General features: G+C 33.9%; 1 protein-coding gene across 10 annotated transcripts in view; it reads right to left on the minus strand.

Annotated features, from left to right (window-relative positions):
- The window catches only part of COL11A1 (collagen type XI alpha 1 chain), a 225,856-nt gene that overhangs the window by 37,109 nt on the left and 161,265 nt on the right, over positions 1–27,482 (minus strand). For all 10 annotated transcript variants that reach the window (XM_040471126.1, XM_040471135.1, XM_040471133.1 and 7 more), the window contains 8 exons: positions 16,336–16,443; positions 11,822–11,929; positions 10,116–10,169; positions 8,883–8,936; positions 8,280–8,387; positions 3,638–3,691; positions 1,984–2,037; positions 652–705 (listed from right to left, as the gene is read on the minus strand). In XM_040471126.1, the coding sequence (XP_040327060.1) occupies positions 652–705; positions 1,984–2,037; positions 3,638–3,691; positions 8,280–8,387; positions 8,883–8,936; positions 10,116–10,169; positions 11,822–11,929; positions 16,336–16,443 (594 nt within the window). The remainder of the gene's footprint in view (positions 1–651; positions 706–1,983; positions 2,038–3,637; positions 3,692–8,279; positions 8,388–8,882; positions 8,937–10,115; positions 10,170–11,821; positions 11,930–16,335; positions 16,444–27,482) is intronic.

Genomic DNA, 27,482 nt, shown 5'->3' on the forward strand with positions numbered 1-27,482 from the left:
AAATCATTTTCAGGAGAAAACGAAGTTATTCTGAGCCCAGATGTTATGGCACATGCCAAGTATTTTGAAAAGTGCCAAAGACAGGTCATATTATTAGTAATGAAAATATAACTCCAAACATGACAAAATGAATGATTAATTCTTTTGTGATTCAAAGGATTCTTTTTTCCTGTTTAAGTCAGTCACATCAACCAATCTCTTCTTTTTGAAGAATGAGTGCTACTTAGAGACATTTAGTCTAGTCAGACATACATGGGAGTAAATCCTGACTTAGTTTCTAAGGACAAAACCTTGATGCAATTATTGAAATTCTCTAAACTTCAACTGTCTCAGCTTAAAAATGTGGATAATAATAATACCATCATCAGAGGTGATTGTGTAGATTAAAGGAAATAATCTATGTATATTGCTCAACACAATATCTGGAAATAAAAATCATGATATCTCAAAATCATATTTAACTAATATTTATATGAATAATTTAACTAATAATATGAATAATTTAACTACTAGAGTGGATGGGCTGTGATTCATATAACTATGTATAAAATACTTAAAAAGAGTACTATTAGATGTGCTTAAAATATTAGCCAATTTCATCAAAGTTCTTAATTCTTGCTGTTTCAAAGTGTCTATCACTACATTTCTTACCTTTTCTCCAACACCACCAACTGAACCAATGGATCCTGGGGGTCCTTGTGGTCCCTGCAGTGGAGGAAAAGGAATACAGTTATCCTTATTCTTGTAATAAAATAACATATTCATAGATACATATCTAGTAGTTCTCAAAGAGGGAGAAAGATATGCAAGATTATTCTAAGACATTTAAACAATGGGACAAAATGATGCTCTTTATTGAGTTGCCAAATTTACCAGATAGCAAATAACTGAATTATATTATATGGGTTTTTAATTTCACCAGAATTTTGAATATATGACAGAAGACTTTCCAACTCTAGTCATACTGGCTGATACTCAGATCATAATTTCAATCTTTTTCCCATTGCATAGGTCAGATTTAGAGGATAGCTTGTAGATTTGGGGAGTGCATCTAAGTATGACTCTGGTTAAAAAGTATGTAATCCAGGGGTGCTTGTGTGGCTCATTCAGTTAAGCATCTGACTCTTGATTTCAGCTCAGATCATGATCTCATGGTTTGTGAGATTGAGCCCCACATCAGGCTCTGTGTGAAAGCATAGAGCCTGCTTGGGATCCTCTTCTCCCTCTCTCTGCCCCTCCTCTGCTCGTGCTCTCTCTCTCTCTCTCTCTCTCTCTCTCTCTCTCTCTCAAAATAAATAAACTTAAAAAAAAAGAATTATGCAATCCATGCAAAAACCAATCTGAACCATCTCTTAGCCTTTATATCATCTCTTAGTCTTTATATTACTTAAAGGGAATTAAAACCCAAAAGCTCTTTTAGTACATCTGCTCTTTGTCTATTTTATCCAGTTCTGGCCTGCCCGAATTGCAACCAGGCATGACAGAAGAGCAACTAAAAACAAGAATAAATGATTTTTTCATTGTGAAAAGGTGAAATCAGAAGAGAGTTTTCAAAATCTAGAAATTTTTTAATGGTAACAATAAGATAAGTATAGCATTGCATTTCAAATCCTGTAATATTGGAAGAGTGGTTCAATTATGAAGCAAGCAAGAGAGCAGGGGGGAGACTGTCTTTATACAATTGAGAGAAAACATTTTACATGGTAAGAGGTGCACATATTATGCACATAATTCTCTAACATATTTTATAATGAATGTGAACTTGGAAATTCTTTTATACTTGTTTTGACTAATTCCCTACAAAGCCTGTTTATTTTTCTGTAAAATGAAATGTAGTGAGTAGATTATTTTTGAGCTCTTGTTCACTTAAATATTTATCAATAGTGCAATCATCTCCATTATGTCTTAGGTACCATCCGCCATTAAATAATACTGACAATTATGCAAGTTCAAAATAATGAACATATATTTCACAGTTCTTACATCAGCTCCATTGGGACCTTGAGGGCCTCTTGGGCCTGGAGGACCAGGTGGACCCTGTAAGAGATGAATATTAAGGTTTATTAGTGTCAAACCCAAATGCATTTCTGATATTTTCATTTTGTGACCAAGAAGTTTCACGCTCCAAAATCATAATCAGTGGACCATAGCAGGGTTATAAGTCATTCTTGATGGATACAACATCATGTTAGCAAATGATTCTCTACACATAGCTATGGGGAAATTCAGACTGCAGGCAAGCGATATGGTTAAAAATTTGAAAATTAGGCTATTGCTACTATCTGGTACAATTAATTCATAATGGAACAGAAATATGTTATACTAGAATATGCTAGATTTAAAAAGGAGCATAAATTTGGAATAGAAATGGTGTTTGAGTAGATTTAAAATTTATTAATTCTACAAAAGTATTTTTTATTTGTATATTTTGTTTTTTTTTTTTATGTCAGCTCTCATGGTCTATATGTTAGAAGTGAAATAAGATTAACTACTTAGTTGTCTTCCTAAGATAAATGTTCTTTCCCCTGGCTGTGCATTAAAATTACCTCAGGACTACTTTTTACAAAATACTGATGGCCAGAACCCCTTACCCTCAAGGTTGTGATTAAATTAGTCTGTAGTGAATACCAGGGCATTAGTGTTATTTCTAAAGGTCACAGTTTATTTTAATGTCATTGTTGGAAACTTTCTTACTATTAGCTTGTACTAATATGTCAGAGAGAAATGTATTAATGATTCAGGGAACCACCATAGAAACCACTCCATAGAAAGGAGTTTTCTATGTATCTGATGCTGCTTAAAGAGTATTAGTCAGTTATGTGAGTCAGCAATGTTTATTATGTTCACTGTTTTTAAGTTCATTGTGATGAAAAGAGTTATTTCTTTTTTGAAGAAAATAACATCTAAAATGCAAGTATAAAAATATCAAAATACGTATTCTGATGGAACTAAGAACTGGGGGCAATGTTTATTGAAAGGAAGGAACAATTAAAAATACATTCATTACATTTCATTATAGATTTCAATGACCTTGGGTTAATTGTTTCCTTATCCAAGGTAATGCTTAATAAACAAATATATGTATTTCAAAATTTCAGTTAACTCTTAGATTTATACTTAGAGCAGAAAGCCAGAATCGATAAATGCAAATTATTTTGTCGTAGCATTCTAATTCAAATAGGATTCCTTATTAAATTAAGAATTTGATTAAAAGTACAAATATTTAATACTATGTTAACATTTGCTACTTATCCAAATGAAGGGTGACTATTATCTATTCTTTACCTGGTCCACTTCAAAGTCGGGAGCTAAAGACTAATAAATAACTGAAGTTTGGCAGTTTATATACACCTCAATAATCCATACACTTAGAAAAAATATATATGCAACAATATATCAACCACTGAATGCTGTATGTTTATAAAGCATTAGTCCAAAGTGAGAAAGAGAAAAGAAAGTGATATATGATGAAAGAAACTTCAATGGTCACAGATACAGATTGGGCAGGGAAAGGAGAAGGCATCAATCTGAAAAGTCATGGCTTTTAGGACTATTTTGTTCAGATTACTAACCCTTAAAGATATTAGTAATGTGAAAATTCACAATATCCATAACATCCTATAAGATATAAACTTACCATGGGACCAACATCCCCATTTTCACCTTTTTCACCAGGTGGGCCCGGCAGACCCTAAGAAAATATAATAAAAAAACAATAAACATCACTCATGTATTTAAAAAGAAACTTTTGGCCAATTTCTAATATAAAACCAAAATTAGATATAAAGTCAAATTAGAACAATGAAATTAAGATTTAGAAGTTATCATGTGTCAAAATACTTGAAACGCAAGTATTAACTACATATAATAAAATCTTATATGTACATTTACAAATAAAATTCATGCTTTCTATAATATTATACTGTTTGATTTTAGTTACAAGGATGAATATATCATTTAACCTGGGAATTTATGGATGCTTAATCATTTGCTCCATCTTTTATGAACATATACACATGTATACAAGGCTGCCATTACAAAGATTTTCTGAAAAAATCTTGTCCCAAATTATTTTAGAACATCCTATCCAGGTGAGGTTTTATAGTTGGGTACCAATGTGACAAAACTCTTTTGAAAATAAAACTTCCGATACATTTCCAGGATTATAAATATCTTCTGAATTTTTAACCTTGTTACTTTCACTTCTAGTCATAAAAAACTACCAGGTTATAAAACCTGCTGTATTGCATTTCCTTTATTCTCTCAAATTCATTTCCTTGATATCCAATAGCAGTGTCACTGCCTTAGGAAGGGTTCTGTGTTACTGAATAAACTCACAGGGCAGGTTACACTCAAATTTCACCTATGTCTTTATGGGAAAATTATTTTATTTCCTCTTGGTCTTCCTAACTAGTTCTTCCATGCAGAACTGTTCATATTTCCTGTTTCATACCTCAACCATATATTGCACATACTTGAATTGTATACTTAAAAACACAATGATGTCACTTGTTTATATACTTACAATTATAAGCTACTTTGCAGTAATTATCAATATTTTATCTCTAGCAATTAGCAGAGGACCAGGCAAAAGTAGGAGTTCATGAAAATGTTGAATGAATGATGAATGAGTGAATTCTAAGAAAATAAATCAACAGGAAAAGCTACATGTAATAAAGTGTTGATTGTAACAGTAGCTAAGACTATTAAGATTCTCTATTATTCTAAATGTTTAATCATAGAAAACATAGCTAAATAAGTTTTGTTATATAAGATATTGGGATATTATAGGGCTATTAATGTGTTACTAATACTCTAAATATGAATGATATATAATAAGTAATAAAACACAAATATAAATAAATATGCATAGTGTAAATTTATCTGTGAAATATGTGTTTAAAATAGGCATGATAATTATTGGACAGAAATAGTAAAAGTGGCAACAGTTTTTAATATGGTAGGATTATGGATTGTTCTAATTTTTTAATGTTTTTAGTATTATTGCCATTATTTATTTACAACTTACACACTCTGTATATGCTTTATTTTTAATACTTGTAAAATAGTATTTCAGACATAATCTATGTAAGAAATAAAAATGCACAATACAAAGTTCTAAATCTCTGCTGGTATTTTAGTCACTTATTAACTTGGCACTACACTGCAGTGGCTACAAATTATTTGACCGTGACCCACAGTAATAAATACATTTCACTTATTACCCCCTAAATGTGCATGTGCAAAATAGCTGAAAGATGAGTTTCAAAAAGTAATACCCTTAATGCCTAGATGATGGTGATCTCTGATATTTTTAATCTGTTTTACCTTATCCTGTTATATTTCATTTTTTTAATGCTGGTAATAACATACTATACGGTTTTTGTGACCTACTAATTCCACATGACTCTCAGGTTGGAGAGCGAGTGCTTTATTGAGTATATTTGTAAACCTTTTTTAATGTGGCATGTATTTATCTTTATGACAAAATCTTAGTTATGAATTTATAATGAACAATATATACCAGGATTTAATCTCCTTTTTCTCAAAAGTCACTTGGATGTCTAGGAAAATAGCCAGTTATTCCCAAATGGTTAATATCATTTGAAAGTAGCTTCTAGAATCACTGGAGAAGTTCCTAGGAGGACATAGCTAGGCAGTATTTTAGAGTTTAGCCTGCCTAAAAACTACCTGGGAGAGATTGCTAAAATTTTAGATTCCAAGATGCACAACCTTGGAGATTATAATTCATTGATAGAGCACAGAAAACTAAATTCTTAAGTAGGCAGGTAGATTTTAACATTTAATATTTCAAGTTGATTTCGCTAAGTAGCATGGATTGCAACTTAAAGTATAAACATCATATAAATTAATACTCAAATTCTTATCTTTTGTCTATGTTTCCACCACCTCCTTTTAGTATAGAGTGAATCTGATTTGGAATCCCCAAATTGAAGAGTATAAAAATAGTAGAGTTCATAGTTTTCTTTTATTTCTGTAACAGACCCAGCTCTGTATTGCCAGCATATTTTTAGGCATATGAGTATTCCTAATATTAGCTCGATAGGGACCTCCCAATAGAAAAGCATTGAAATATTTCTTTCTTTCTGATGAAGTCTGGTTATAGTTTAAGTTGATTAAGACAGAATGTTCTTATCATTAAAATTAATACAGACATAATGAGTCAAATTCTTTTGTTGCAGGAAACTAAATGTGCTAAATGGCGCTACAGTGTTAATCAGTGTTCACATGCCCTAACTTTCTCCTAAGGAATAATTTATGCATGGAGATATTCTGTTTTAAGGTCTGTCAATTTAAAATCATTTGCCACTTGGGGCGCCTGGGTGGCGCAGTCGGTTAAGCGTCCGACTTCAGCCAGGTCACGATCTCGCGGTCCGTGAGTTCGAGCCCCGCGTCAGGCTCTGGGCTGATGGCTCAAAGCCTGGAGCCTGTTTCCGGTTCTGTGTCTCCCTCTCTCTCTGCCCCTTCCCCGTTCATGCTCTGTCTCTCTCTGTCCCAAAAAAACAAATAAACGTTGAAAAAAAAAATTTTTTTTTAATGAAATCATTTGCCACTTAAGTGGTAAAATAAAAAAAAAATAATAATTTAGGTCAAGAACTATCCTTCTTTACATCTCCTTCATATGCAGAGAAATTGTAAACATCAAACTGAAAAATGGAGTCACTTAATCAGAATATTAGATGACTATTATTTATGTATTATAATTGCTAATATCTATTCTGCCATGAAGACTCAATTAAAGGGTGCAGATGAAATTGTGAACATGTTAATTACATTAGCATCTTTTCAGATTCCTGATTTAAAGAGGTAGCTGTGGGAGAATATAATCAATTTTGTAGTGAACTAATTTCTTGAGTCACCCTCATCAAAGAGCACATTTCTTACATTTGTGGAGATGAAGGTAATTTTTCATTTAATATTTTATAAATATAAGCTACAAGGCATCTTCTTTAATCAGGAGAACTAAACTCCTAAATTACAGCCTTATAGAATCAGAGTAATCAGTTAAATGAAAAAGCAGAAAATGAAAGGTAACATATTTACTGGCAATCTAATTTTGAATGCCTTGTTGTTACTTTCAAATATGTGTGTTTTTCACACATGTTGATTTTTAGTATTCATAATTGATCATTTATTTTTGCCTAATAAATATAAAGGGGTAAACACAAATATGAAATGAAGTTTTTGCATTTCCCAAATCTAAAAAGAATTATTTCGGATTAAAATAAAAGCAGAAAATTACAATATCATGTTCACTGAGTGCTATAACAGTAACTATGATAATATACTAATTATATTATTTACAATATAATTTGTATAATTATGTATATAATAGGCTACTTAATATTAAAAACAAGCAGTCTATGACTTTACTTATGAAAATAAGGGCAAAAAATGAATTTATATAAACTCAACTTCTATTTACTTTTCTACAACTTAACAAATTGTTAAGGACAGTGATCTAGATGGTTTAATTTAACCAATTCTAAAATTGTTAATGTGGCATAACTCACATCCATGTGTTACCCGAATTATCATTTAAAGCACAATTTTATAATCTTTCAGATGATCACTAGGTAGGTGTAGAATAAGTATGTGAAAGAAGAAAGCCAGATGTTTCCAAAGTTTGTAGGAAGCCGTGAGCATCACATGGAAGAGTAGAAAAACAACTCAGCATAGAAGATGTCTACAATGCAAAGTATTGCCTAACAGTCCATTTGTAAGGCATATTTGAATGAAGATTTCTTAGCCTACAATGATTTATAATTTCATATTTCTTGTCCTGAATGTGCTTCATGAAATACAAATTATAATTTAAAATAAGTTATTTTAAATGATCAATCTATTGCAAATTGTTTATTTTACCTATTATTGTTTAACATTTGTTCTTGGCAGTGTCTGTTGGTAGTAGTGATGGGCAGATGGCTCTTCTCAAAATGCTTTTAATTTTTGCTAGTCATCTGAAGTACTCATTTTCCTGCTATGAGACTTGCAAAAGAATCCTTCTAACCTCTCACTTTTAACTCTCAGCCTTAAATAAGGTTGTAGTTCATTTTTTAAGCAAAATGGGAATGAAGAACGGAGGTGTAATACCTAGGGTAGGGCTAACATTTAAATAAAATAGTAATTACGGTTAAACATTGTATCCAGGCTTCTAGATAGAAAAAAGGAAAGCTACTTTGTTTTACATCCACCTGAAAACCTGGTATGAGAAGAAGGTGGACAGGACAGCGTACAAAATGCCCAGAGCATCTTACCTGAAGACCTATTGGACCAGGAGGTCCTGGGAAACCTCTTGCACCCTCATCACCCTTTTGTCCAAACATCCCCTGCTGACCTCGGGGACCTGGCTCACCATCACCCCCCTAGAGAAGAGCAATGACAATGATCACAAGCCGGAAAAATCACAATTCTGATACAAGTCATCACAAAAATATAGCTATTTCTAATTTAATCAAAGCTGGTCTATTTACAAGGAACCAAGTAAAAAAGATTAAATTTCCATTATCTGCTGCAAATGCACCACTGTTTGTTTGGTTTACATTCTTTGTTTCTGGAGCATGACTGAGTTTGATTTTCTCATCTATACCAAGTGAAGTAAAAGCTGTCTATCAAGGGGAAAATAATGTTCAGAATTTACTACAAATTAAGTACTTTTTAACTCATTATTCTTTTGAAATGAAGTCATAACATTTCTTGTTTATAAAGATCAGCCTGGTTAGCTATATTAGAAAATTTATATTTGGCTCAACATTAGACATAGTTACAACCACACAAAATCAACTGGTTATGTGACAGTTCATAAATTTAATCAGGGAACCATGAGGATATAAATTCGCTGAACAAAGAGAAATACTTACAGCAATTCCAGGGGCACCAACAGGACCTTGAAGACCTGGAGGTCCAGGAGGACCCTGTGGTGAGATAAAAATCAGTAATTTTGAAACTGAAGCCGGAGGAGCCTCAGCTATAATAGTGCAGAACATTCGATTGATCAAAGTCTATTATGCATCTTTCTACTTCTATGGAAAAGTCTCTTGCATTTGGAGCAGTCAACCATTATTTATTTTACTTCTTGAGACTCAGACTTGCCTATTTGTAATCAGCTTTGAATTGGTAGTTATCGAAAGCACTCTCATCTGTAATGCAGTGGATATTTAAAAATGGATTTTTATGCTAACACAAATCACATTGAAGTTACACATTTGAAAAATTTCAAAATGCCAGATTTCTTTAATGAGATATGTATGATTCAGAAAGAGCACTTAAAAGATCTATCTATACAATATTTTCGAGTGAATATTGGGGTAAGGATTCCATACAGACAGAATATAGTGATACACAAAAATTTAGAATTTCCTTCATATGAAAACATATGCATATGTGTATGCATATGTATATGTATGTGTATGTATGTATGTATGTATGTATGTATATATTAAGTATACCAGGCCTCCTTATTTGAGCAATAGATTTCAATAGGTTTATGAGTCTTACATGCATAAATATTGCTTCTTAACTGTCTTTTTTTTTTTACATACATAACTACATACATTTTACATACATAACTACATACATTACTACACTACAAAAGATCCTGGCACTAAAGAAAAACAGTCATTGGACTATATTGTTCGTCACAATAACTGCTATGTGTTGGGAATAGTACTTAAAGGTTCCAAAAGCATGGTTCATAAACCATTGGGGTACCTGAGGCATTTTTAGGTTTCCATCAGGTCAAAATCCTTTTTATAACCACACTAAGACACCATTTCTCATTAAATCACAGGGATATTTGATGCAAAAGCAATGAAGGTAAACTTGCTGATGACTTAGTCTTATTGTGAGATTTTAGGGTTAGAAGTACTGTGTATCTTAACACATAACTTCAAAAAGAGGTTTAATTAGAACGGACTCAATCTCAACTGAATAGTTGTCAAAGAGATAATGTACTATGGACATTACAAGTAGGTAGTAAATACTACAGAAAAATATCCCTGGTCAATAGCCAAAAAACAAAACAAAACAAAACAAAACAAAATAAAACAAAAGTTAAATGAATAATTCCACTCAATAAGAATTAGGAAACTCACGTTTTCTCCTTTGTCACCCTTGCTGCCTTTCTGTCCTGGTTCACCAATTTCACCCTGTATTGGAAAGAGTTGAGTTAAAGTTTATCCCTAATATGTCATGCCTGCCGTTGCAATTGTCATCACTATCACCCATTATTAAATTTTACTTTAAAGTAATTCTATACTAGTGTTTCATGTCACTGTTTAACTTGTGAAATCTGGGGGCGTCTGCATGGCACAGTTGATTAAGCATCTGACTCATGATCTGGGCTCTCATCACGATCTCACAGTTCATGAGTTCGAGCTCCACATCATCAGGCTCTGCGCTGATGGCGTGGAACCTGCTTGGGATTCTGTCCTTCTCTTTTCCTCTGCCCAACTTGTGCTCTCTCTCTTTCTCAAAATAAATAAATAAACTTTAAAAAATGTAAAATATGGGTTTTCTCTGCTACTCTGTTTCTAATATTGATATAGATTGATATTGATATTGATATAGTAAAGATATAGATATCCCAAAGTCGACTGAACTTTGAAGCATATTGCAACTGGATTTTTAATTCACAAAATCAATTTTATCTGAAAAATCACCACAACAAGCTGATAATGGAAGTATATTAACAAAAATATAATTACATATTAATCAAAATTCTTAGTTAATTAATTACTTCTTTCTCCTGGTTTTCCAAATGCTAAAAATGTTGCACATTATCAGATTACTGGCTCATAAATTGTGTTATGGCATTTCACAATATTAGAAAACACCTTAGATACATACACATAACAATACAGCTATGCATTCAGAATCAAAAGCTTAAGGGGCGCCTGGGTGGCTCAGTCGGTTAAGCGTCCGGCTTCGGCTCAGGTCATGATCTCACAGTTCATGGGCTCGAGCCCCGCATCAGGCCCTGTGCTGACAGCTCAGAACCTGGATCCCGGTTCGGAATCTGTGTCTCCCTCTCTCTCTCTGCCCCTCACCTGCTCACACTCTCTTGCTCTGTCTCTCAAAAATGAATAAACATTAAAAAAAATTAAAAAATAAATAAAAAAAGCTTAAAATCTTCATTTCTACGTTTGGTAAAAGAGATGTCCAGTATTATCAAATAGGAATGTAAACTATTGTTTTTTTTTTTTTATTTTTCTTAAATGTTTGTTTATTTTTCAGAGAGAGAGACAGAGTGTGAGTGGGGGAGGGACAGAGAGAGAAGAAGACACAGAATCCGAAGCAGGCTCCAGGCTCTGAGCCGTCAGCACAGAACCTGATGCGGGGCTCGAACTCAGACTGCAAGATCATGACCTGAGCCAAAGTTGGATGCTCAACTGACTGAGCCACCCAGGCGCCCCAGAATTTAACCTATTTTAAGTCTTCTTTTGCAATATCCAAGACACAAGGGCAAAGCCTATACAAGCAATGACTTCAATTAGTTTTACATTTAGTTCAGAAACACATATATTTGAAAATAAATAAGCAATTTTGCCATGTGCTATTTTTTCTCTGTACCATTTTTCTTGTGTTCTCTTTTTTTGTTTACATCCAACACACTATTTCCTGGATAGATAATAGTATTCAAACTGTAAATTAAAACCTTTGAGCACATGGAACATGCATGAAACTTTGAAAAAACTGTCTTGAGATTTGGCATCTAATCTTCAGAAATATTAAATCTAGGATTCTTGAGAAAAAACTTGCATTTTCATAGGATGTACTCATATGAATGCAGAATACCAACCTTGTCTCCATCTTCTCCAGGCGAGCCTGCAGGCCCAGCAGGCCCTGGGAGACCCACAGGGCCTTGGACTCCATCTCTCCCTGCAGGGCCTTGGGGACCTTTTTCTCCCTGTATTGAAAATCCAGCAGACCATTACTCTGCTGTAAGAAACCATTAAGTTACCTGTTTATTAGGATTTTTAAGTACAGCTGCAGCAGGTCATACTCTGAGTCCCAAACTTGACAGATAAATTATTTAATGTTAGCAAGTAGAAAATATTTTCAATTAACAAATGATGACACAAAAGATACCTACATACTTTCCTGACTAAGAACACCATCCTCGCTAACTGATGAAGGAGCATGAGGCAGGCTGAGGGATAAAGCACAAGTTGGTGCTTCCCCACCCCCCCCCACACACACCCCCACACCCCAGGTGGGATCTGTGTGATATTCCTCAGACACTCCTGGCTAGCCAAGAACAAAGGAAAGGGGTTTAAGTGCTTGCCATGGTGATGTGGGAAACTAAGGCGAATGAAAAATTAAATTCCCTTACTGCCCACAGCCCATTGACAAGCCCTTGAAATAGGCAAAGTGACCTCTCTCTAGGAGCTCAACTCAAGGATCACACTCTGCTAGGGACAAAAGAGAACCTTAGCTTAACATTGTCCCAACCTCCAGGATCCTATAGTCAACTTCCTTTATCTCAACTGCACCAAGATATATACGCTGGCAATCATACTCCAAGCTTATGGTCCCACGATATACATCTAAAGGGTCTTGTGACTGAGGTTTTATTAAATGACAATAAATTGTATTTTCCTAGCAACAGTTTGCCCCTCAAGGTCCTGAAAACCTTGCTTTCAAAATTCCTTAGAGACTTACTCTATCCCTGACCCCCTCTCAACCTGAGGTATATAATGAGTTACCGGTCACCACACCCTGCAGCTCTTCCTGCCCACGGGTCCTGTCCCCATGCTTTCATAAAATCACCTTTTTGCACCAAAGACATCTTCAAGAGTTATCTAGGTCATTGGCTCTGGAGCACCCCACCATCACCCCAAAACTTCATCACTAACAATTTATAAATCTCAGGCTATGGCCCACAAAAGTAATTGAGACTCAACTTAGAATTTTTCCTTCAAACTCACATTTCCTAATCAAGCATTGTATTTTGGTAAATCAGATGCTTGATGTTTATGAAAATTCACTGAGCTTTTACTTTTTTTTGGTGGTGCTACTGAAATAGCTGGGCTCTGAAACAGGCCTAAGAAATCATAAAATGCATTTTCCCATATAACCAACTTTTTGCTTTTATGCATCAGCTTTTTCTCCTTTTAACAAATGCATCATGGATTTTCCTAGATTTTTATATTTTAATTCACTCCTGCCTTTACAGATTCAAAATGATAAGGCTGTTAGCTTTGTTTATTTTTTGACAACGGCAATATTTTCCTATTTTTAAAATACCTCTATTGTGCAATTTAAGAAAAAAATAGTGCCTTGATAACGAAGATGACATCTATTTTCCATTAAAATTTCTTTCCAAGTATAAAGTAAACTATCTCCTAAAGGTCAAGATTTCATCAATTTTGCAGAAGGTATACATGGCTGATTGTTCCCAGTGGTTCTCTCTGCTCTCTTGTTATAGAGGCTGGGAATCCACAATTCTTAAGCTCCTGCCTTTGTGTTACCCTGTTCCCCACCCTCCTTCCCTTACCACCTCCTGTCCCTTTACAATGACTAAGTTTTATCTGTTTTATCTCTTGAATGTATTTACTTCAGTTTATCTCCACCACAAACACCTTATCCCAAGATACTATCAGCCTTCCTTTGAACAACTGAAATAACCTTTTTCTTTTCTCACATCTATTCTCACCTCCAAACTATTCCCCATGCTGTAACCAGAAAGACAATGAGATCATCTTACCAACATTCTTCAATCAGTTTACTTGTTTACCATTCCTAAGATATAGACTAAGCTGTTAGTGCAGCCTATCATTATCTATCTCCTCCTACCTGCCCAGCAGCATCTGGCCTTCCCGGTTGCACTGGCTTTCTAGAATTCCAACTCCCTCTAGACTTTTTTTCAGTTAAATCTGATTCCATGCTACTCCTGTCACTTTGCCTGAATCTACCTAGTTGGACCCTTCCCCTAGATAATTCCTCCTCACCTTTTACACTCTACCATCAGTGTCCTGTCCAAGGAAATGCCCTGATTCCAGCTCCATTCCATTACAAGCTGACTTTTCCTTCATATCACTAGCCACAGCTTGCAATTATACATGTACTTAGTGGTCCTTCGCTTATTATCTAATTGCCCCATCAGGCAATAAATTGTGTGAGGGCAGAACTATGTCTGTTTTTGCATTCCATTGCATCCCTCTGGCCTGTGGCCCAGAGTAGCCACTTAAGGAATATTTGTTGAGTTGATTGCTTACTGACAACAAAAATAACAAACTATCTATAAAACAAAGTTAACTTGTAAACCGATTTATTAATTTCTTAGATTCCATATGACCTGGTTTCTCAAAACTTTCCCCAATTATCATGCGAGACATACCCCTGGTGTCACCTTGGAGACCTTTTATTTCCTTTAAATCCAATATTGCAATATCTCAAACCTATTTATACTCCAAAAATGTGCTGTGTTATTCACAGGGAACTTTACTATTTTAACCACATCGCTGATTCAGATACTTCTCCTTAAATGTGGATTTCTTTTAGAGCTTGGACTCCAAAAATCAATTCTTTTATACGAGAGTATCCATAAATAAGACACATTAATTCTTACCTGCCTTCATTATAGTACACATGATTGCTAGCCAAGAATCACCTGCCATTTATTTCTTCTGATTCTGGTCTGTGTGGAGTCAGGAGAAAATCTTTCAATTGCTCTACACCACACTAAATTTAGATTCTTCATTTACAACTCTGCAAGATGACAAACTCTTCCTCCATTATGTATGCATCTCCTGGCCCACAGTCTACGGGACTACCAGAAACATCGTCCATCTCTCCTTAAGCAGTCTTTATTTCATCATTTCTACCCCTTTGCTAATATTAACAGCTGAATCTTACCTTAACATTTTGATAGAAGCAGATACTCATCCCCATGTCCTTTCACTTGGCATGATCTTGTATTTAGCCTGTACCTGTACCCTATTCACAGAATCCACCCCTCCTTACTCAAAAGTCAATTTATTTTCTGGTTATAATCCACCCTTTTTGTGCCAACTCTGGTCCACAAACATGATGATGATGGCTCACTGAAGATTTATTATCACAATTCTACAAAGTAATTTAGAACTACCATTTCATCTAATCCTCACGAAATACTGTACTTATCTTCTTTTTCTGGGTTTTGGGAGGTTAAATAGCTTAGCCAAAATCATGAGCTAAACAAATTACAGACCTGAATTCCCAGCCGAATTCTGATTGGCTCAAAGTTGGCAGCTCTAGTCTACTCTGACACCCTTAACTTCCTCACTCTTCACTGGTTCTTTTCTTATTATTGGTTGTGGATAAATACATGTGCATCATAATAACAAGAGGCAATGCATTCAATTCTGCTTGTATTTCTACCTACTGTCCCACTATTTTTTAGCCATAAGGCTTACTTGGGTTGCTCTACATGTACCTATCCCACTTCTTTATCAACCGCCTTCATTTGAACCCCACTGTAATTATCCATAAGAATTATCATGAATGCCCAACAGACCAAGTCCTGTTCTCTCATTTTCCTTCTACTCAGCTTTCAGTATTCGTGGTCTTTTCTAATATTCAACAAAGGATACTTTTTAATCTCTCGGCCCTCATGATGGTGTGCCCTGGATATATTTTCTAGCACTCAAGGACCTTTTTTTTAAAGCCATTTTATCCACATTTATGAATGAGTTTGTTTTAATCTTGGAGGATGAGAATTTTTTAGGAAAATTTATATGATTAAATTAAAAGCAGAAACAAAAACAGAGAAATCTTGACAAAGAAACGTAAGCCTAATGAACAGACTATAGCCCATAATCACTTAAAAATAAAAATTTTAAATCCAATAAATATAAGATAAAATAATTGGTTAAATGTTTTCCATGTCATTCACTGTAGATCAAAATTCAAATTACATGAGAAGAGCAGCCACTTTCTATGGGTTTCGTTTACAGACTTTGGAAATATTGGATATGAACTTGTAATACAAGAGGAGTGAAAAGTGCATACTTCTAATATAAAGCAGCAAAGTATAGTTTTAATCAAAACTCCAATTTTATTTTTTAAAAGGAGCAAAATCAGAAGCCTTTTACATTCATAATATCCAACTCCCTCACAGGTCTTAGAGTTTCATAAAGTGTGGGAAAATGTCATCTCATTTAATTGAATTTGAAATTTTCTCTATTATAAATATAAAAAGAGGTGTGTTTATATGCCAGGCACATATGCAGAGAGAAGGCAGTGGAGTATGAAGAACTAATATCCTTGAATAAAAAGTAATAACTTGTGCAGAATGGCAGTATAATATATTTTCTCCTTGAAATTACTTACAGGAGCACCTTTCTCTCCAGCTGGACCAGGAGGACCCTGGGGTCCTGGACGCCCTGGCAATCCAATTGGGCCAGCTGTACCCGCTGATCCGCGTTCTCCTGGTGAGCCCTAGTACACGGGGAAAAAAGGTATTTTATTATCAGTGATGGGAAACTGGCTTAAGAATCACTTATTTAATAGTAGAGTCTCATAGTATAGTAAATAATGTAAAGTCACTTTTAGACAATTCAAAGATCTCAAATAGGAATAGTTGTACTATTTGAATGATTAATTTCTAGCCCCAATATTAAGCGCAGATATTGAAATTAGGAAACATTGATATAAAAATTTTAATTTTTAAAGCTTTAATGTTTACAAGTATCTTTTTTTTCATTTAAGTGTTCAAAATGGTTCACAATGCTTTATGAAACACGAATCCAATAAATAACTTATATGATTTACTCCTGTATTATTACGGATTGGCAGAATACATTTTCTAGGCTAGTATTTCTCAAAGCAATTTCTGGGCTTCACCTCAAACTTGCTGAATCATAATTTCAAAGTCCTAAAAAAGAGTTCAGAAATTGTCACTGCATTAGGCTACAAATATAATTTTTTACATAATAAAGTTTGATAATCACTATCCCAGAGATTGGACTTTTTCCCAGAAAATAGGTCCTTAATTTATCTTAGAGTCTGACAGGGATCGTTGGGTTTTATTATGAACACTGACAGTATAATTCATATAATTAGGTATGTCCAATTGAGTTTCAAAGAAGATGCCATATATTTTCAACTAATTTGCTTAAAAAATACCTAATATGTAAACTTAAAAAAATAACATGTAAGACATTTAAGAAATCATTATTTAAAGAAAGAATAAAGGAAATGCAAACATATTTACTAAGTCATGTAAAGCTCAAGTTAACCTATTTACTATTTCCAACTTTATTTAATGAAAAATAACAAGAACTTTGTCTTTGGATTAGATCCCTGGATGGATGGCTAAGTTACAATTTGCCATTTTCTTTTGTGATTGAACTAAATGTGAAATATTAGAAAATATGATTACTAGCAGTTTTCCTTAAAATTAAGATATTTAGATAATAACATCATTTCAAAAATCATAGAAGAAATGACTTATAAAAGCTGGAGAATACAATACCTTAACATTTATTTTCTAACATTATACTTCCCATATAATTGGAAATCTTTTTATTATACAAATATGAATTATTGACTTTGTTCTAATTTATATTTTATTAGGTAGAGAATCAATTCCGTATGAACACAAGAACAGTGATAATAATGACAACAGTTTGTATCGACATAGTGCTTTACAATTTACAAAGCCATTCCACATTCATTTTGTCATTTTTATTCTCACAAAAAACCCACTGAGTTGACAGAAGCCTTAGCGTGTCAGTTTTAAAGGTGAGACCCCTGTGGCTCAGGGGTCATTTATCCTTCTCATAATCATGTAGCTAGTCAAGGGGAGCCTGGAGGGCTCAGCTGGTTAAGCATCCAACTGTGGATTTCTGCTCAGGCCGTGATCTCACGGTTTGTGGGTTTGAGCCTACATTGGGCTGTGGGCTGACAGCATGGACCCTGCTTGGGATTCTCTGTCTCCTTCTCTCTGCCCCTCCCCCACTCCTACTGTCTCTGTCTCAAAATAAATAAGCGTTAAACAAAAAGAAAAATCATGTAGCTGGTCAAAATAAATCCTGACCTTGCACTCCTTGTGCTTTGTCCACAAAGCCACCACTGTTTCTCTCTACTGGTGATATCAGTGACTCCCAAGGGTTATTTAATTGCAATTTCTTTACACTTAGTGCCTATTCAATTGTATCTAAATAGTCAGTGATTACAAAAGATTACAAAAATATTTACTACTTAACTTCCTGATATGATTTTTTCTAGCTAAATTCACAAGGTACAGAGAATAGTTTTTATGTAGCCAGGTATCTGAATGCTAAAGCAATTAAAAGGAATTAAGAGACTATAGATTTGAGATTATTGGCAATAATCTTAAGCGTGCCACTAGAAAAAGTGATTTTGTCTTTAATTTTTTGCTTGTTTGTTATAGGACTATTTGAACCACTGTTGTAGATTTTTTAATTACAGTGTATCTTAAATTTAGGAGACAAATAAATTTGGAGAAACTCCAAAAATATGGTGAAAGAAATCATGAAATTTAAGCTTGATATAAACAAAAAGTGACATTTTTGAGCTATAATAAGTATATATTTAAAAACAAACCCAGAAATTGTTCCTCATATTGCATAATAATTAATCAAGAGTTGTTTGAAAATTAAATTTTCACCAATTACATATTTCAAATACTAAAGAAGAAACAATTACAAAGGAAAATTGCAGTTTTTTAGACAATAAACATCTAGCCTCTGTAAAAATGTTTTTGAAATTCAATAATATTAAAGAATATATATACATATATATGTGTATATATATGTATGTGTGTGTATGTGTGTGTGTATATATATATATATATATTTTTTATTTATTTATTTTTTTTTTAGAGAGAGAGAGAAAGCGTGAGCAGGGCAGAGGGCAGAGGGAAAGAGAGGAAGAATCTTAAACAGGATCCATGCTGCACGAGGCTCAATCCCAGGACCCTGGAATCATGACCTGAGTGGATATCAAGAGTTGGACACTCAATCGACTAAGACACCCAGGCGCCCCTGTTAAAATATTTTATGAAAAAAAAAAGTCAACCACAAGTGGCATAAGTATTAACCAGGTGGCATACTTTGGATGAATAATTTCAGAGGCCAGTGCAGAAGAAAAAAAGAAGAGTAGAGTCCTCTAAGTATTTTTGCATTCAAGAGGTACTGCTCTAAAAGTGAAAGGAATATAAAGATTTGTCTCTACTTATTAGAGAGAGGGAGGTCAGAAGCAAAGTCTGGAGGATAAGGTTGAGGGCAAGGAGGAGGGAGGGAGAGAGAGGTAGGGAAAGGAGGGAGGAGCAGAGAGAGAGAAACAGAGACAGAGAGGAGGAGGAGAGAAGAGAGAGAAACAGAGAGAGACAGAGAGAGAAGTAGGTGGAGGAAAGGAAGAGTGAGGAGAAGAACAAGAGGTAAGAACAAGGACCATGAAACTGAGAGAAATAGAAAGGTGTTCTTTGAATTACAAAGAGAGAAAGATAAAGCGCTTTTTTTTTTGTAATAGAAAAATATCACCAGAAGACAGTATATAATGTGACTCCCTAAAGATAAGTCTCTACTTATCTGAAACACTGGTGCAGACCACATGACCGCATTACATTTCTGCTTTAACTTGTAAAATCTCAGAAAAGGATTACTACTCATTAGTGTTATCAAAATCTAAACTAAGCATCCAATTTAAGTGCTGAGATATTTTATTTGTAATTGACTGTACAAAAAGAGATGCAATTTTGATTTGTCAGGCCATGAAATCTTTGTCTTTAATTCTGTTTGACATTAAACCCCCAAATGTTGGAAGACTACCCAAAGAAGATATCATATTAGACTGTATTGAGGTCGACAAGCATGAGACTAGAATGATAAGAAATTCACTAGGAAGCAGAAACTTATATTTAAAAAATGTATTATTTTCCAGTTATCGAGCCTATTAAGCAATTATTGTGTTATTTACTCTGTATATGCAATATAATTTAATTCCAATATAGTTTGCTTATTTTTCAGATAAATACCGTAAGGGCCTGATGTGCCATAATCCACACAAAGATCTTCCTAAGTACTGAGTACTTCATAAATAGTGTTAGAAAAGAAAAAAAAAGAATCCTTGATTGTTTGTACCACTATAATTCAAACATACTGTGCTAAATCTTAATAAATAGGAGAAAGAGCCATTTAAGACCACTTCTACCAGAATGAGCTCATATTCATTGAACATGCTCTAAAATGAGAAAACTTCAAAGAATATGGCAATGCTTATGTAATTCATCTTAATAGTCATTCTCTGTCATTCATATAGTTCATTTAAACTTTGTTAATCATTAGAATCTTTGCTTCTTGTCACTGTTACTTACAAGCTTTTTTTTTTTGTTTTTGTTTTTTATTTAACTTTCAAAACCAAAGAATTGTTTTTAGTTTGGAGAATTATTCAACACATGTGTGGGACTTTTTCATTATGTTCCACCTTTGATTTTTAAAAGCTAACTCTTCCTTCTTATGTACAGAACTCTATAAACAATTTGGATTAATGTATCTTTTTGAGAATGTATTTATCCTTGATCTCCCCCCGCCCAAATACTCATATACACATACTCAGAATTTTTTTACTTTAGATTTTAGTACTGTAATGTGTAAATTATTTTCTCCTAATATATCATAGATTTCACTGTCCCTCTAATACAATATGCCTGCTGTTACCTCTGAATGGTTGGTCACACTTACCTTCTACCTTGGAAAGTCTTTGGTCTTTTCCTGCACTGTTTAAAAATTCTAGCCATTCTTTAGGCACAGGATGACAACTGTCTTTTCTAAAGGTTGTACTATTCTGAGAATTTAAAGCATGAAACATCCTTCTAAATGTTTCTTGCACAACTTACCGTAGTATGCTAGGCTTTCTACCATTATTTTCTGAAGGAATAAACGCACCATTGGGCATACTGAATTTTGTTCTGTAAATATCCCTATGATTTCTTCATCAATACTTCCAAAGCAGAAAATATTTACTGTATGCATCAAATAATTATAAGTAACAGCAATAAATGTAAGAACATGATAATAGAATTAGAGATATGCACTGGTGTTTCCATGAAATATATGAACATAATAGATATGTTGAAAATTTAGGGTCTAGGGGCACCTGGGTGGCTCAGTCACTTAAGCATCTGACTTCAGCTCAGGTCATGATCTCACAGTTAATGAGTTCCAGCCCTGCATTGGGCTCTCTCCTGTCATCACAGAGCCTGCTTTGGATCTTCTGTTTCCCTCTCTCTCTGCCCCTCTCCTACTTGCGCTGTATCTCTGTCTCTCTCAAAATAAATAAATTAACTTTAAAAAAATTAGGATCTAAATGTTTTTATGTGTAGTCAATAGAAATTTCCCAAATTTGCAGGAAAGAGAGAATCAATTGAATATATATTTTATCTAGAAAATGTGGTATTACAATTAAGAGAAATATGTATTTCCTTAACTGGATACGTTATGCCAAGAAGCTATATGAAAATAATGATTAGCCTTACTTAAGAAAAGAATGCTTACTAATTTTCTACCAAAGTCTGTTTAATATTTAACATTAATCAAATAAAATGTTCATGTACATCAAGTCAAGAAAGAATGCTGATTTGGATCAATGACAATGTGTACAGTTTGTAGATATTATATGCTATTTTTTATGGTGAAGCTTAACTATTTTAATTACTCCCTTGGAGCATTCATAAGATTAAATTTCAGATTGCCATCTTGCTTGTAGAACCTGCATTAAAATTAACAATAAAAACACATTACTTTCCTGCAGTTAAAATATTGCTTCATGATCTTGTCACAGATCATTAACTTTGAAACAGTAGATGAAAACAATAAGACTATCTGGATGTATATTTGTGCCCTAAAGTACAACTGTGATTTCTTTTTGCATTAGTTATTTCAAACATTCTATAAGTCTAGATATTTCTAACAACAGCATGCTCTGCAATGATTTTGTTTTATACATCTGTAAATGAATAGTGAAAATCTCTGATGATACCTATCTATTAAGCAAATGGTCTTACAAACTTGCAAATCTTTTAAAAATATTCCCAGGCCAACTTTTAAAAGAATAAGCCTTATGAATCGCTTAGTCCCAACTGAATCATTGGAGAAATCTCATAAAAAAAAATGTAAAACCAATATTAAAAAGAGAACCTATTTACACATTCCACAAACACATAGTTAGAATCTACTTTCTTCTGACACTGACTGGGAATACAAAATGTACTAGGGTAGGTATCAGCCCTTGAGAAACATTGCAAATGCATTTTTTTCCATAAAGGGTAGACATTTATAGTGATAGAAATTATTACATAGCTCTTTAACCAGCTTAGGTAAGGAACAGAGGGCTTTATAATTGTCAGATAAATAAAATTTTCCATTTAAAACAAATGCATTTGGGTTTCAACATAGATTAAATTGATGAGTGATCAGCTCCACAAAGGTGGGATTTTTGCTTATTTTTTTCACTGACCTCCAGAACTTTGAACAGTTACTAGAACATAGCAGACCCTAAGTAAATAAACGTGTCAGTTGTATATGTGATCTTTTTCCTTTCCAGCAATGGAGCCACTAACATTCCCATCTTGAGCAAACTGACCAAGCACTCTCACATTTCTCACCAATAAAATGGGGACAGAAATAGTTTGCCTTCAGGTTTTTGTGATGCTTCATGTGGTGATACCTCTAAGTTTCTTTGAGCAATGTCTGTCGTAAGGTATAAATGCAACAGATCTTAAGAGAACTGTCCATGAACATCTATATATTTCAAAAATAGATATGCAATCTCAAAAGAGCGTAGTGGTAAAATTCAATAGGGAAAAAAAAAACTAAGGTCCAGAATTTTATATGATATATTTAAGGTTATACTATTAGAAGAATGGTAGAGATTTTTCCACAGAATAATATCTTTATTCCTAATTTAAACTGTTTGTATACTCATGTTTTACATCAATGGTGAATATCTAACACATCAAAATTGCTTAAATGGAAATAACTCACAAAAAAGGGCTAAATGGAAATAACTCACCAAAAAAGGGCTAAAAACTATAGAAATATCATTTTCCTACTTCATTATTTCCATAGCAATGGGAACATGGCAAATTAAAAGTTTTCCAAAGGCATTCAGTAGTTGTCTTTTTGTTTTATTGTTTTCTTTGCTGTGCAAAAGCAAAGGCAATAGAATATGTTGACTTGCATGAATTATAATAACCATAATATCATAAAATATTGTGATTTTAATAGTAAATATTAATCACTACAGGTCACATGTTTTCAGTTGAAAGGTGAACATTTAGCTGCTTTTAAAAGGGAGAATTTTACATTTCTCGATTTAGTTACCTTTCTTTAACTTTATGTTAGCCAATCCTCTTCTGCAGCCCTTTCCCCTAAACTTTACAATGAAAATAAAACAAGAAGCAATAGTATCAGTTTATGTTCTTGGAGCAAAGAGAACAGTGGTTATTCCTCTAACTGTTCAGACACAGGAGAACATCCAGATAAGCATTTCCTGTTATTTTCACTGGGTGTTTCATATTCTGAGGAACGTTTGTAAAGTAAACAAATGTGGTAAACAGAGAAATGATCTCATCAGGATCCAGTTAAAAGGCAGCCCACTAGAGAGGAGTTTTATAAGAAGAGAAAACTAAGATCCAGGTTATACGGTACATCTAAGGTAACACTGTTAAAATAAGGGTAGAGATTTTTTCCACCCTTTTTTATTTAAAGCACGAACACAAGTTTTTACAAACTAGAATAATTCAAGTAGAAGGAGGAAAAAAATCTGCCCTTTCTTTTAAGGCAAACTTGACCTTCACGGCAAAATGAGTTTGAGGAACCCCCAAACTCCCCAGATTACACATGTTGTAGATCATAAAGCCAAAAATTCAGATAAAATATAAAGCATTACCAGAATATAAAGCATAAATACTAAATGATTAAGTCAAAATCTTGCAATATCTCAGTCTTTGGCCTTTAATCCCTACCATCTCTATCCTTTGGTCATCCCTGATTGGATGTCATAATAACCTATTATTATAAACTATAATAAACCTATATAATAAACCTATTATAACAAACCTGGATTCCAATAGAGAAAATGCGATCTATCTCAAAAAGTATGGTATATGATGAATTAATCAGTAGGTATAATCCTTTTAAGAATTTATCTATTCCTTTGATTGAGGACTAGGTAAAAGCCAGTGAAAAGAAAATTCTCTGGAATTGGGTGTAGAAAAAAAAATTAGACAAAAATAAGAATTATGATAGGAAACACATGTAAACTCCTAAGAAAGAGATGACAAGAAAAAATAATAGCACACAAAGAGGAAAAGGAGAGTCAGAATTATCAGCAGATAGTCATGAAATAGAAACCATAGGAAAGTATGGATGGCACAATTTTGAAATCTTGGACATTCACCTTTATAAGCTCTACGTCTGGCCCCTTCTCATATATACTATCTCCACATTAACTGCAACCATTCTCAGGGGGAAAAATGTGGTTGTAAGAATGTAAGCCTTTTATTAAATGCACTATTCTGTTTTAATCTGCTTATTTCTAGAGAAATAACTATTGGTAAGGAGGTGGTTCCATATCAGAAAAAAACATATACACAAGAGAGTTTGTTTAGGGAATACACTTTCCTTGATTTTCTTTTGTGAAAATATAAGTGGTAGGTACAATCTGAGAATTTACTTGCATAAGCATGTTTATATATTGTGTATTTACACAAATATAAAATGTTTACTCAAGTTTATGTTCAACATGTGAGAAAAATTCTTCACTGCCTTCCTCTCTTGCCACTCAGTCCTTGGTTGCTTTCTGCTTTGTGTGTGTTCATCAAGACATCCACTTAGTAAGTAAACCCCCTGAGATCAGAAAACATGCTTGTGCTTTGACTGACATCTATTATCAACTCTTGTGTACAACATCATGCATACAGTGAGCGGTTGGTTTTTGCCAAACTTTAAAAGCCCAAAGTCACAGCACCTGTTGGGATCATTTTGTTTATCTTAAGTGGGAACACTAAAAACTGTTTCTTAATATATTATCACTTCTGGTAGCACAACCTTTAGAAAATTTGCTTTCCATATATAAAACTGATTTTTATTTATAGCTACAATTAGAACATGGAAAAATCATTGTTCTCATCTTGTCTTCTTTATTCTATATTTTAAGAAATTACTTATTATTTATTATGTTGTTTTATCTACTTCATATCTGTCTTCTTCAGTATACCATAAGCTATTTGCAGGAAATATCTATTTAATGAATCTATATAATTTTAGCTTAATAGACTGGCTAATGTATTCAGATATTTAATTATAGTTTTTCCATAAGAAAAGATGTATAGCAGTTTACAGAGAAGACATAAAATTTAAGAAAATATAAATAAAAAGACAAAGAAAAAGGCAAAAAAATAGATAAGACAGTAGCCTTTTATGGCAAAAGATAGAACCAACAATATTAGTAATCTAAAAATGCATACTATAGACAAATGTCCTTCCCAACTTCAGGCCATAATCTACTGATGGGTTATGAAATCAGTTCAATGGGTCCTGTCCAACACTTAAAAAATTAATTATAATAAAATAGTATAGATAATATTAAAGCATATCACATGTACTTTTTTGATAGAACTGAATTTGGAAAGTTCCTAAATTTTGACCCTATGATTTCTGTAAGTCAAAGCCAAAAGAGAAATCAGTTTCACAATTCATAAGTTAAAAGGGGATGGCGAAGCTAGCTAACTGCTAAAGAAGTTACAAAGATTTCTAAAGCTAGGAGTAGCAAGAGATTTCTTCTAAGGATATTCATAACGAGGGCCCTGCATCAAGCAATCTCTCATATCCTCAAACAGATCCCTTTGGTTGATAAAACTCTACACATCGTAGTTCCTCCAAGCATAAGCCAATGACATCACAGCTAGACCTTTCAGAGTTCAGTAAGCCCACTTCCGTAGGATATCATAGCAATGTGACAAAGATAACCCAGACTGTATTTCTGACTGAATGGATTATGAATAAAGAGACTGAATGTCAAAAATATTTATAAATAAACATATGGACACAAGGTTGGATGGCTGGCTATTAAATAATATATTTTGCTTTGTATGGATTAGAACACATAAAAAATATAGTGCATAAGGTACAAAATTGTGACATGTACGAAGCTTAAAAATCTCACTGTGAGCAAGAACTGTTAATTAATAAAACCCCTACTTAAGGCTTTTAGTTTTAGTTCATCAATATCCTGTGCAATGAGGGAATTTATTTCTCTAGTAATCCAGAAATACACAGCACATCTAGGCTCCTTAAAAATTGCATTATAGGATTAATAAGCTAAAGATACAATGGAATACGGAAAACATCTATAGTCATTAAGTATTCAAACTGTACGTCTGGTTAAGCAGTTTGATCTCACATTCATTCAAATTAGTTACAAAGACCACGTAAAGGAATACTAAAGCCAGTTAGCTCTGATGTTAACTCCTGTAACTTTCTTCCTTTGAACAAAATTATTCACAGCAGTGGAGAAAGGTCAGGAAGACTTGGGAAAATGCAACTGACAGAAGTGGAGAGAGGTGGAAAGGTACAGAGAGGTAGAGAGAGAGAGATAGAGAAAGAGAACACTTAATTAAGCAAATGCTTGCAGAGTGAGAGGCATACTTATCTGGAAATGAGTCTGTGTAATGTCTCCAAAGGCTTTTTGGCTTTTTATCTCCAAAGGACCATGAACATGGATAGGTTGTTTACCTTCTCTAAACCTCTGACTTTTTGCCTTTAAAAATGTAATGATAGGGGCGCCTGGGTGGCGCAGTCGGTTAAGCGTCCGACTTCAGCCAGGTCACGATCTCGCGGTCCGGGAGTTCGAGCCCCGCATCGGGCTCTGGGCTGATGGCTCAGAGCCTGGAGCCTGTTTCAGATTCTGTGTCTCCCTCTCTCTCTGCCCCTCGCCCGTTCATGCTCTGTCTCTCTCTGTCCCCAAAATAAATAAACGTTGGAAAAAAAAAATTAAAAAAAAAATGTAATGATAATATCTACTGAGGTAGCAAGAATCAAATCAAATAAAATTTATAAAGTTCCTAGCATTAAGGTTTGAAAGAATAAACACTTTTGTTTTAATATTTATTTTTGAAAGAGAGACAGACTGAGTGCAAGCAGGAGAGGGATAGAGAGACAGGGAGACACAGAATCTGAAACAGGCTCCAGGCTCTGTGCTGACAGCTCAGACTCACAAACCGTGAGATCATGACCTGAGCTGAAGTCAGACACTCAACCGGCTGAGCCACCTAGGCGTCCCAAGAATAAACACTTTTAACATTGCTTCACTGCCCTTTTTTATTTCCTTTACCCGTCACATTCTTTATCCACCTTCTTTCCCACAGAGAATTCATCACGTTAATATTTTTTTCTTTAATATGAATAACTGCAAAATCCCATCCTTCTCCATTCTTATGAATTTCAGTCCTG

The sequence above is a fragment of the Herpailurus yagouaroundi genome, unplaced genomic scaffold, assembly GCF_014898765.1.
Source record: "Herpailurus yagouaroundi ecotype Mexico unplaced genomic scaffold, PumYag 77, whole genome shotgun sequence".
Lineage (NCBI taxonomy): Eukaryota > Metazoa > Chordata > Mammalia > Carnivora > Felidae > Herpailurus > Herpailurus yagouaroundi.